Below are 11,672 nucleotides of genomic sequence, written 5' to 3' on the forward strand. Positions count from 1 at the left end.
CTTTAAAATAGTGATTAAGTTAGATAAGTCCTTTCCTGAAGCTGTTATATCATTTTGTGTCCTCACTGCAACGTTTCAATCACTGTGCAACCCTCTGAAGAGGCCACAATCACTTGAGTATGAAGATAATTGAGTGGCTCCTGCTAGTTAGTTTGCTGGAGATGACATAACTCAAGGTCGGTCTGTCTGATGTTTTGGAAGGACATCAGGTTAGTGTTATACCAGCAACCTTGGAGAGACACATTTGAAGAGCTTCCTCTGTAATGTTTGTTCAGAGGGAACCTTGATACGGCTGGAGGTGTAAGGGAAGGAGAGGGTGAGGAGAGAGAGAAAAAGGGACAGAAATGGGGGGCGGGAATCTGCTCTCATCAAAGGACCTCTTAAGCTTCACAAGGTAATAACAGATGTAGAAGAGACCCTGAAGCCCTCAGACCCTGACAGCTTCACAGAAAGACAGCCAGACGAGCTAAAGGACCTTTGCAGAGAGAGAACAAAACTGAGGATAGCACATCCATTTAGCCGAAAATGGCATGGCATGAGGTAAGCATTTTATTTTGATACTTAGAGTTTAAATCTCTCAAGATTTGCATTCTATTCTTAGAAGTGCCTGTGTTTCTGTGTATTTATATCAGTTTAAATTGTTTTTGCACAAATAATACTTTCTTGCAGGTAAGAAAGTTGTTGATTTGGGATAATTATTACATTTGAAATATGTTTTATCAAAGAGAATGTGCTACAGTGTTGAAATCGGTTGAAATGTGAAAGTGTTTGCTTGAGATGTGGACATGAGGCTTACACAAGTGTTATCTATGTCTCTAAATGTTACTAAAGCTTTTCATAGCAGTAGATTAGAGTGTAAGGAATTAGATTGATAAATATGATGATCAGTATAAAGTCTAGACTTTAGTTACATTTTTAGTTTTTTGTGTTTTCAAAGATATCCTGTAAACTAAATATAGACCATCTTTGTTTACCTGCTCTGCTGGAGTAGCTACGCAGTCGTCAGTTTTGGCGTGCCATGATGGCAGAGCTGCTTGGCACCCTGGTGTTGGTGAGCGCTGTGCTGGGTGCCTCAGTGCCGGGACCAGGAGAGGCCCCTGCGGGGCCCCTGTACCCAGCAGTGGCAATAGGGGTGGTGATTGTTGCGTTGGGACACTGTTTTGGAGAAATAAGCGGGGCACAGGTGAGCATCTTGAAGGCAGTGATTAATTTGAATGTTTTGATTTCACCTTGAGCCTAGAGGTTGTTTGAGTGCATTGAATCTGTGGAGATTTCTTTCATTCACATACTGCATCATTTCACCTCATTTGACCAGTTGGAGTTTAATGGAGTGCTCATAGTAAATTGACACACTGCTAAAACTAAGGCATGTAACATGAAACATGGTGACCTGTGTGGGAAAAGAACCCCATGGCTTTGCAAACTCATGCAAAAAAAACAAAAACATTTTTAAAATCCATCTATGTGTAAGCTATGACAGTGAAGTCATCCATGTTACATGAGTGAACCTTGAACAGATGAGCTAACAAGGAGAGTCACATTTTCAGGTCAAGTCCACAACCCCTACCCCCTTGGACCTTTCTCGAGGATCACTACCCAGTCAAGGGCTCTCTCAATGAGGGACTGGGCCAAAGAGGGGACAATTTAATTGGGTGATAGAGTCCTGAAATGTGTGTCAAGGGAACACATCTAGACTGTGGCTTTATGCAAGCCTTTCATTCATGTGTGTAATCTTCTCATATGTACATTTGTTTTGTGTTAAATCTTAAAATGAGAAGTAACCTCAGCTGTCAGATGAATGTAGAGCAATATAAGGACATAGAGTGGTCTAGACCTCCTATGTTTGTAAAAGCGTCCTGAGATAACGTTTGTTGTGATTTGGCGCTATACAAATAAAGATTGATTGAAGGAGAATACACCCCTCTGAAATGTAGTGAAATTGAAATCCAAAGCAGCATTAAATAGAAATGTTCAAATCAAGGATAACTACCTTAGTAAGTTTTTTGAACCACTCCAGTTGACGTTTTGTCTTGTTCCTTAACTCATCAATATTTCTAACATTTTCTGTCTGTAACTGTGTGTCTGTTGTCTGTGATCAGGTGAACCCTGCAGTGACTCTGTCTCTGTTAGCCACTCGGAGGCTGGACGTCCTCCGGGCCTTTGTTTACATAGCTGCACAGTGTGTGGGGGCTTCTTTAGGAACTGGGGCTCTCTACCTGGCCCTGCCACTCAAAACCACAGCAGACCACTTTGTCAACAGGGTCAGTTTTTCAGATTTTTGATCTGTTACTTTTTATGAATCAATATATATATTTCACAACCTTTTTAATCTCTCTCAGGTTCCTCTGGAGCTGAATGCAGCACAGGCTCTGGGCATAGAGGTTCTGTGCACCTTCCAGATGGTCTTCACCGTGTTCTCAGCTGAGGCTCAGCGACGGAGGGAGAGTCCAGAACCAGGGAACCTTGCCATTGGATTTGCTCACACAGCTGGAGTTTTTATAGGGGTAAGAGAAACACTTGAAAGATGTTACCAAAGCAAGAGGGTGTGTTAGTATTCCACCTCAAAACTTCAGCCCATTTATTTTATTTTGAGGACATATTTGCTCTTGTCTTTAGGGCTATAGAATAAACTCAAATGGGTATTCAGCTGAAGACAGATAGGAAAAGCAAGAGGGAGAGAGAGGATAACACACAACATAGGGTCTAGGTTGAACTTCAACAGGGCCACAGTGACAAGGCCTCAGACTTAATTGGTACTCGCTCAACTAGGTGGGCTGCTCAATCAACAGGTGGGTTCAGTACACAGAACAATGTCATGTTGTGTCTCTGGTGTCATACAAAACCTCCAGAGTCTAAAATAGTAAAAAGCAGCTCACATAAAGTATTTCTGTGTTTTTTTTGTGTCAGGGGCGGTTCTCCGGTGGGAGTATGAACCCTGCTCGTTCCCTGGGTCCAGCAATCATCACTGGCTTCTGGGAAAACCACTGGGTGAGAGAGACTTCCCCTTGCTTCACAGTAATGTCGGTCTGATGGACTTTTTCAATGCTGAAAATCATAGAAAATTAATTAAAGCAATAACAAAAAACACATCAAGTATATTTACTCAAGTACAATTATTGTTATCATCTTATTAAGTTATATTTTGGGATTTTTCACCTTTAGTGAAAGGGCAGCTGAAGAGTGACAGGAAATGTGGGGAGTAGAGTGAGGGAGGACATGCAGCAAGTGGTTGAGGCTGGGAGCATAGATTGTATATAAAATGGACGTCATCTTGCTCGGCTCGAAGTGAGGCCGCCACAAAAACTGCTCCCCCTAGTGGCTGGCTGCAGTATAGGTCAAAAGCTCTGTCTCCCCCATTCATTTGAATGGAGCTGCGATCAAACTTTTAAAAATAAATACACATTGTGTGTTTCTAACATCTGTATGCTGTGGTGATATGTAGTTATTATTTGACTGTTTTGTGTTCAAGGCCTCTTTTTTCTGAAAAGTGTCTTTTCCATTTGTTATTAGAGGTTAAAAAACAGGGTTTTACATCCAGGTTTACTTTGATTGACAGCTGCCGTAGAGGGAAACTCTGTAGGACCTCAGGACGGTACGCTGTAGGGCGGAGCTTGTTACTGTGGAAACACACAAATTCCCTACTGCGCAGACTGCAAGATGAAAATTTACAAGATGGCAGCGTTCTGGAACGTGATATTTTGGCTTCAAAACCGTACAATGGGAAAAGGCGGAGTGACGCTGTCCATTATAAATACAGTCTATGACCGGGAGTCGAACCAACTACAAGACTTTAGCCTCATGGGGTGCTAGCTAAGATGCTAGGCCAACAGCACCCCTATTCCAGTACAATTGTTAAGTAAAATGTAAAAGTACTTAAATATTTAAGCTACTTTATACATTTACTCCACATAGAAATTAAAAAGATTTTTTTACTTATTATTTCACTATGTCTATAAAGAACTGTGGCTGATATTTTTACTTGTAAAATTCAAATTTTAAGCAGAAATTGATCCAGATATCTAAATTGTTATTGGTTCAACCAAGTAAAGATTTCTCTTCTTATTTCTTTGCATTTTTACAGTCACCCAAAAGAACTGAAGTGAACAGAGAGGTCCTGAAGTATTTTTTAAACGTGTGATCTCCCAATCAATCATCTTACGAGTTCAACCTTCCAAAATTATACAGTTTTGGAACCACTGGACTAAACTACTTAGCTGTATTTACAGTATTCACTAGTTTTTGTTGACCAGCTGCAACAGTAAAATACCGTTAACACTTGAACTCTTTTTGTAATGTCTATTTTTAATATATATATATATATATATATATATATATATATATATATATATATATATATATATATATATATATTCGTTTATGTTGATGCCTTTATTTTGAGATAGGACAATGGATAGACTGGGAGAGAGTGCGAAATGCGGCACAGGTTGAAATCTAACCTGGGCCTCCTGCTTTGAGTATAACAGCCTCTGTACATGGGGTGCACAATTTAAATGCTGGGCCAAACTGGTGTCCCAAGAATATGTACTTTGTAAGCAATTAGATGCGAATGCTTCCTACTTTTATGTAACAAACAGCCTTTCTTGACTAACAACCATGCAAATTGCTTTTGCACAATGTGTCAATGTTACATTCATTCACTAATGACCTTGATCATTAGCATTATCAGCCTACACTATCCACTACAATACACTTCCACATTCAGACTGAGCTGAGGAGCCAACCACCAACCTGCTCTATCTCCTCAGCCACAACAAACATCTGTCCTTTATTCACGTCAGTTCTGATTGTAAGACTGTGGTTTAAGAGCACATTTAAATAGTTGTATTCATAGTTCTTAAGGAAGCATCACAGTAGTAGTACCTGATATTTAGGTATTCTACGTCATCTATCAGTTGCCTTGCCTTACAGATTAAATAATAGCATCCTCTGTCTTCTCCCATTGCATTTTGTTTCTTTTTTTTATTCGTTGTCAGGTTTATTGGCTTGGGCCGGTGCTTGGTGCTATACTGGCGGGTGTTTCCCATGAGTTCTTCTTTGCGCGCAGTGCGTCACGTCAAAAACTGGTGGCCTGTCTGACCTGTAAGGACATCGAGATCGTGGAGACGGCCAGCATGACGGGATCATCACTGTCCACTGTCACACAGAATGCCATAAGAGCCAAACAGGCCAACAAGCAAGAAAACAACTGAGGACACAGAAACATTCTGCAGGATGAGTGTATTTATGTTTTTCCTATGAGAATGCAAGGAGTGCAGCTCAGCAGCGGTGAGGACCAAAGAAAAGGGAGCAACTGTGGTTATTACACTCGCCAAATATGAACTCATTAAATCTAAAAATATATAGATTAAAGTGGTCCAGGGGAGGAAAACTGTGCCATCCAAAAAATTGCGGACCATTTTTTGAAAGTTTCGAACACTTTATGAAAAATTTGAGTCCAATAATGAAGATAGAGTTTCACAAAATTGAAAATGGCAACACCTGATATACCTGTTTGCAGCTCAGGTAGAGTAGATAAACAATAACAGACTAAGTGTAATGATTTCTCCTGGTGTTACCAAACAAGACATCAACATCCAAAAAATGCATCCCATTATGTCATTTATGTCAGTGACATTAAGTAAAGAACAGTCTCATGTATCAAGAAAATTTAGGATTCTCATGTTGTTTGACCAACAGTTTAAAATACATAGAAATTACATCATTCCTATGATGTTATGGAAAGGAAGAAAAAAAAGCAAATGCTCACTAGCTCAAGGTTTGCACCAGAAGTGTATTAGACATCTCAGTACACTTAATTGAGGAGTTATCCTGTCAGAGTGTGACATTGAATTTACATAGATTATGAGTTTCCCCCAAATTTAAGGTGTCAGATACATCACCTGGTAAACAACCTCCAGTGTTGGCGCGTGAGTTGATGGGTTACATGCTCCACTTTGGAATTTTTCTAAAAGTCAGTCTGCCAACAGGCTGAAAAAAGTTCAAATGGAAAGAAATTTATTCAGCAAAACTGCCATATTTTACAACTTGAATGTAGAATTAAAGCTGCTTTAAGCTCACTACAACCCATCCATCCATCAATCCATCAATCCATCCATCCATCCATTATATATTCCACCTATCCCACAGGTCCAGTGGGGGGGGGGCTGAAGCCTATCCCAGCTGTCAGTGGGCAAGAGGCAGGGATCACTCTGGAGGTCGCCAGTCTATCACAGGGCTAACATGTTGAAACAAACAACCCTTCACACACACATTCACACATACGGGCAATTTAGTCACCAATTAACCTGATGAGCGTGTCTGTGAACTGTCAGAGGAAGACAGAGTACCCAGAGAGAACCCACACATGCATGGGAGAACTTGTAAACTCAACACAGAAAGGCACCTGCTCTGCTGGGGATTTGAACCAAGCACCTTCTTGCATTGTGGCACTACACAGCCCCTCACTACAACCAACACATATAAATAAATGTGATTGAGGTTGAGCATAAAGGAATCAGGGAGTTAACACAAATTGGAAATACTACACTAGATTAATTGTACCTGCCAGTGTGTCAGTGATTATTTTTATTTCCCACCATCTGTAAGTAAAGTAGCCTAAGGAACAGTTTGAAATTAGCTCTCAGTGAATCACTGTTACAAAACTGTAAAAATTAAATTGACTTAAATTCTTATTTAAGATATTATAAAAGCTAAAACATAGTGTAACATTGGGTCAAGTAGACAAGGCCGATGGAGTCTGCAAACCAACTCAGTAATATCAGTTTCGTAATGTTAAAGCAAATATAAGCCATTAAGAGCTATTGTTCATACCACTTCAACAGTTTAGTATTTGGTTGTGTCAACGATATTTTTACAGTTTATTATGTTTTACATTTTATGATGCACTTTTTAAGTTATACAATTTAAAGTGATTTTGGGGCCCCGTTGCTTGTTGTCAATTGAAGGCCTGAAGCTTTAATTTGCCTGAAAGTGACCTTTGAGGTCCTGCTCGCGTGTCATAAGAGGTGTAGCCGATATTGTGGGATCCAGTATTGTTACTTTGACATTTGCACATCATTAGAATTTCTAATGGAAACTCATTCAAACCTTGTTGAAAAACACCCTTGTGTCTCCTCATGTTTCACAGTTTCATTTTGTGTTTGTGAATGCTTTGAAATGCTAAAGAGGTCCTGCACCCTCGGTTCAATGATGTTCTCAATTTGCCTAATATCCCTCTCATATATATGCCTGTGTGCGTCTGTTTCTTGTCTGAGGCTTCCTATTCACAATCAAATGGACCTTCATACCTCTGTAATGGCGCTACAGAAAGAACGCCTTCAGTGGAAACCATCTTTGTACTTTAAAATGTGAATAATGAATGTTTGCGTGAGTACGCTCTGTGGGTTTATAAGACAGGAAACTTCATGTTATTATGAATCCCTATTTGTAGAAATCTGTGTTTTTAGAACGTGTTCTCCTAAAACATATTTTCTATGTAACTTACAGGGTCAGTTTATCCGTTATACAAAATAATTTCATGACCACATTTTTTGTTCAGTCTTTTATGTTGTTTATATATTTTATCCCCCCATCCAAGTTTATATCTTGTAGTGCCACGTGATGACTTTTTATTATTATTCAAACTTGGATTATCTGATTCTTTAAAATGAATACTTATTATAAAAACAATATATTTATTATTATGTATTCTTGTATTTATCATGTATAGCTGTTAAAATGTGAGGTCAAACATTCACTGTATTGTCCGGATTTGAAACCCAGTCTTAAATAAAACCATGGCAGTAATGTGATCATTACCACAATGTGGTTTGAATACACACATGCACTGTGCACGCATACTCATACATAAACTATTACTCACACACTCTCCCACACACACACACAAACACACACACACACATGGTACACAATAGCTATAATTACCGCAGTGCAGCCAGCATTTTGCATTGTGTGTGTTCTTTCTAACATGTATAAAAGGGCGTTAAAACAGCAAGCTCAGCATTCTGCTTTCATCACCCCCTGCCTCGCCTCTCAACTCCCCCCACCCCACCTCACAGCTACCCCTAACAGGGATGGCTCTGGACTGGTCGGCCCCACTGGACCTCTCCTTTGCTCCAGCTCCACAGAACTTTCAGGGCTTTGGTCGTACATCCTTTTGCAAAATAGACCAAAACACTATCACACATTGCAAGTTTCCATGAGCACCTCCTAGAAGCCCTTCACAACAGACAATCCAGTCTACAGGGGTTTATGAATTATTGTTCTTCAACCCCATTTTTATTTTTACTGTTTCCTCTTCATTATTGATTTTCTTCCTTGTGTGTTCTGTTCATATTAACTGTAATATTTGGAATTGGCAAGAGAACTGTGTTCTAAAATGAAAGTCAAGTTCAGGTTTAAGTGTCCAAACCACCTGTATGACATCCCCTTTACATTACCTCACAATTCACAGCAGCAACACAAGATTGCATGCTTTATATGTAGCTTTAGCATTAACCATTGCACATTTAAAAGCAATGCTTTGCTAGCTGTTACCTCTGTGTTTTAGTTTAATAAGTATTTTTGTCTTGCCTATACGGCTATATGTCCCCCACATGCTTGTGACAGACAATGGTTTCACAGGGTCAGGCATTTCAATGTATGGGTCAGTTCAGCGCTGTAAGCTTTGGACACTTCCGTCCGGGGCCCCAACTGTATTATCTATGAGTGTGTGTGTGTATGTCATTGTCTATGCGTGTGGGTTTGTGTCCTTGTCCATCAGCATTTGTGTGTGATTATGAGTTATGATATATCAACAGATGACATATAGCCCAAAGACAACTTTCTTCTTGCAGTTCCAGCTTTACTTCTCCAGCAGACTCTTTCTCCTTGTATCCCACCCACCTTACAAATCACAGAACTTCCTGTTGTCTCTTTATCCAAAATCTCTCCTCCTCCCACTTACTAATTTACTCTCTTTCTAGCTTTATCTGATTCTCTTCACTGACACACCACCTCTCATTGGGCCTCGGTCTGTTTTGGGGGGGGGGGCAGCTACAGAGGGGTTAAGTTTGTTTAGTTAAGGGTGTCCAGCACTGCCGCCCCCCGCCCTTGGGTTTGCGGGGAGATTATGTCGTCACCTGGGGCCCCTGGGGGGGTATTATAAAGCCCCAGTCTGGCCCTCTCCCCTCCGTCAGAGAGGCTTAAAGGTCCACCAGACACTCTGTTGATCCCCGTCTCTACTTTAGAAACACCCCTTTAGCATTGATGCACACATCCTCTTGACAGCTCATCCCACCTGAGACCTCCACTTACACTCCCCATTACATCACACCTATGTCTTTGCGACAGGTGGACAGAGGTGGCAAACCAACGCAGCTAAGTTGACTGTTTTGTGGATTTATCTGTTGACATTTTAAAATCCTACTTTGTCTGTGAACAGACTCTGATTCAGTTTTTTTTTCCAGTCAGCCGAAATAGCTGACTTCAAGAGGGAAGTTCTTCATTTTGTTATTTTGGCACTTGAAGAGGACTTTTAAAGGTATACATTTACCTTTTATAGACTCACCCTGATTTATTCTCAGAGAATCTTCTTCTTCTTGTGGAGAGCATCAAGTGAACAGTCATCATGTGGGAGTTCAGATCCATGAATTTTTGGCGAGCGGTCTTCGCCGAGTTCTTCGGGACCATGTTCTTTGTATTTTTCGGCATGGGTGCTGCCCTGCGCTGGACCACCGGGCCTCATCATGTCCTTCATGTGGCCCTGTGCTTTGGGCTAGCAGCTGCCACCCTCATCCAGTCCATCGGCCACATCAGTGGGGGCCACATCAATCCTGCTGTCACCTTTGCCTACCTTGTCGGCTCACAGATGTCTCTTTTCCGCGCCATTTTCTACATGGCCGCACAGTGCTTGGGTGCTGTGGCTGGAGCTGCTGTGCTGTATGGGGTCACACCTACCAACATGAGAGGCAACATGGCGATGAACACGGTAAGAACTCAGGATGGATGTTGGAACAAGTGCAGCAATTTTAGGTTTTGGGGGTGGGTTGGTTTCATACCTGAGATTCCAGTAGTGGTATCAACTCAGGTCAAGTCCAGCGAGGCCAACTGTTAAAACATGGTTAACCAGGGTTACATACACCTGAAAGACAAAATACCTCATTTAAATTTACTTCTAGGAGCTAACTATATTTCTGATTGAAAGAAAAATAGCAGTAACCTCTTTGACTTATACACAACTATGTTTTTGTCCATCTATGTGCCTCCAGCTGCAGCCTGGTATCAGTCTGGGAATGGCCACCACTGTGGAGGTTTTCCTCACCATGCAGCTCGTGGTTTGCATCTTTGCTGTGACTGATGAGAGGAGAAACGGACGCTTGGGATCTGCTGCCCTCTCCATCGGCTTCTCTGTCACCATCGGCCATCTCATGGGGGTGAGAGACATGGAAAAGTAGATCATGTGATGGAAATGTGGAGCTGTGATGGAGGAACTTTTAGCACAATCAGAAGTCTTGTTGAAGCTCAATCTGGAAGAAAAACCAAGTAGTGGAAAGCCACACAATTATTTCATATCCAGTATAATCAGTAATCATTAAACATGTATTAACAAGGCAACAACCTGTATTTCAGATGTACTACACTGGTGCTGGGATGAACCCTGCCCGTTCCTTTGCCCCTGCTGTGCTCTTCAGGAACTTTGTCAACCACTGGGTAAGACTTTCAATCACACACAGAGATAGCTCACACAACAATGTGTTAACTGCTGTATTATAAATTCTTTCTTTGCTTCCTGCAGGTGTACTGGGTTGGGCCTATGATAGGAGGTGCCATGGGCGCCCTCCTGTACGATTTCATGCTGTTCCCACGCATGAGGGGTCTCTCTGAGCGCCTTGCCACACTGAAGGGCAGCCGGCCCCCAGAGAGCGAGACCCAGCAGGATACCCGCGGGGAGCCCATCGAGCTCAAGACGCAAGCCCTATAAACCTGCCCCTGTTCCCCTTCTCCGACTGGGGCCAAGGGATAAGGGACAGGGCCCTGAGCTATGCCAGTCCCACCTCCACCGCCCCCCTGCCCCCTAATGCCTTCAAACAACATGGCACATGACTAACCAAAATACTCACATATAAACTAACACATGATAGTATTTTTCCACTGAAAAAAACCCGCACAATAGCAGGTTCACACCTTTACAATATACACACAACAAAGGTCTTACCCCCTAAAAGTCCTTACTTTATTCAGATTTTTTTAAATGATAAATGGTGACCAGAACCTGAACCAGCAGCCGCCTCATCGGCCCATGCCCACCTGCTTCCTCCTCCCAGACAGGCCTTCATCAGGATCCTGAAGAATAGCACAGAGGTTTGAGTAGGCAGGTGTTAGAAAGGTGGGGGCAAGATGAGGGACTTTGTGCAGGGATGTGGGTATGATATAAGAAGGGTAAGAGGGCAAGGGACAGGTGAGGATCGAGTAGAGGGGTGGGGGTTGGGCTTTGGGTTGGCTAGAGAGGGCAACACTCTGGGTTTGTGATCGTTTCAAGGTGGGTTAGACCAGTGAAGATGGGCATGCTTTACATTATTCATCTGATTTATCTCCATTTTAGTTTGTATTTTTTTAGGTTCATTTTGTTTTCTGCACTTCAGACACAAGACATGGATGTATGATACCATTAG

The 11,672-nt window shown here is 41.7% G+C and overlaps 2 protein-coding genes across 2 annotated transcripts; both read left to right on the forward strand.

The window, feature by feature from the left end:
- The first annotated feature begins 425 nt into the window (after positions 1-425).
- Positions 426-7,632, forward strand: LOC117821779 (aquaporin-4). The gene is made up of 6 exons (XM_034696276.1): positions 426-540; positions 992-1,183; positions 2,100-2,261; positions 2,340-2,504; positions 2,908-2,988; positions 4,995-7,632. The coding sequence occupies exons 1-6, from the start codon at positions 526-528 to the stop codon at positions 5,208-5,210; spliced, it is 831 nt and encodes a 276-aa protein (XP_034552167.1). The 5' UTR covers positions 426-525; the 3' UTR covers positions 5,211-7,632.
- A 1,996-nt stretch (positions 7,633-9,628) lies between these two features.
- Positions 9,629-11,434, forward strand: mipb (major intrinsic protein of lens fiber b). Its single transcript, XM_034696166.1, has 4 exons — positions 9,629-9,988; positions 10,269-10,433; positions 10,630-10,710; positions 10,796-11,434. The coding sequence occupies exons 1-4, from the start codon at positions 9,629-9,631 to the stop codon at positions 10,979-10,981; spliced, it is 792 nt and encodes a 263-aa protein (XP_034552057.1). The 3' UTR covers positions 10,982-11,434.
- Positions 11,435-11,672: the final 238 nt, after the last annotated feature.

Source organism: Notolabrus celidotus, chromosome 11 (genome assembly GCF_009762535.1).
Source record: "Notolabrus celidotus isolate fNotCel1 chromosome 11, fNotCel1.pri, whole genome shotgun sequence".
Taxonomy (NCBI): Eukaryota; Metazoa; Chordata; class Actinopteri; order Labriformes; family Labridae; genus Notolabrus; species Notolabrus celidotus.

What these genes read in the sequence shown, in the direction of transcription:
- LOC117821779 (XM_034696276.1), top strand. An exon ending in GAGAAATAAGCGGGGCACAG is followed by an intron (nt 1,184 to 2,099) that starts GTGAGCATCTTG and finishes GTCTGTGATCAG; the next exon opens with GTGAACCCTGCAGTGACTCT. An exon ending in CAGACCACTTTGTCAACAGG is followed by an intron (nt 2,262 to 2,339) that starts GTCAGTTTTTCA and finishes AATCTCTCTCAG; the next exon opens with GTTCCTCTGGAGCTGAATGC.
- mipb (XM_034696166.1), top strand. Translation starts at nt 9,629, where the DNA reads ATGTGGGAGTTCAGATCCATGAATTTTTGGCGAGCGGTCTTCGCCGAG. An exon ending in GCAACATGGCGATGAACACG is followed by an intron (nt 9,989 to 10,268) that starts GTAAGAACTCAG and finishes ATGTGCCTCCAG; the next exon opens with CTGCAGCCTGGTATCAGTCT. An exon ending in CCATCGGCCATCTCATGGGG is followed by an intron (nt 10,434 to 10,629) that starts GTGAGAGACATG and finishes CCTGTATTTCAG; the next exon opens with ATGTACTACACTGGTGCTGG.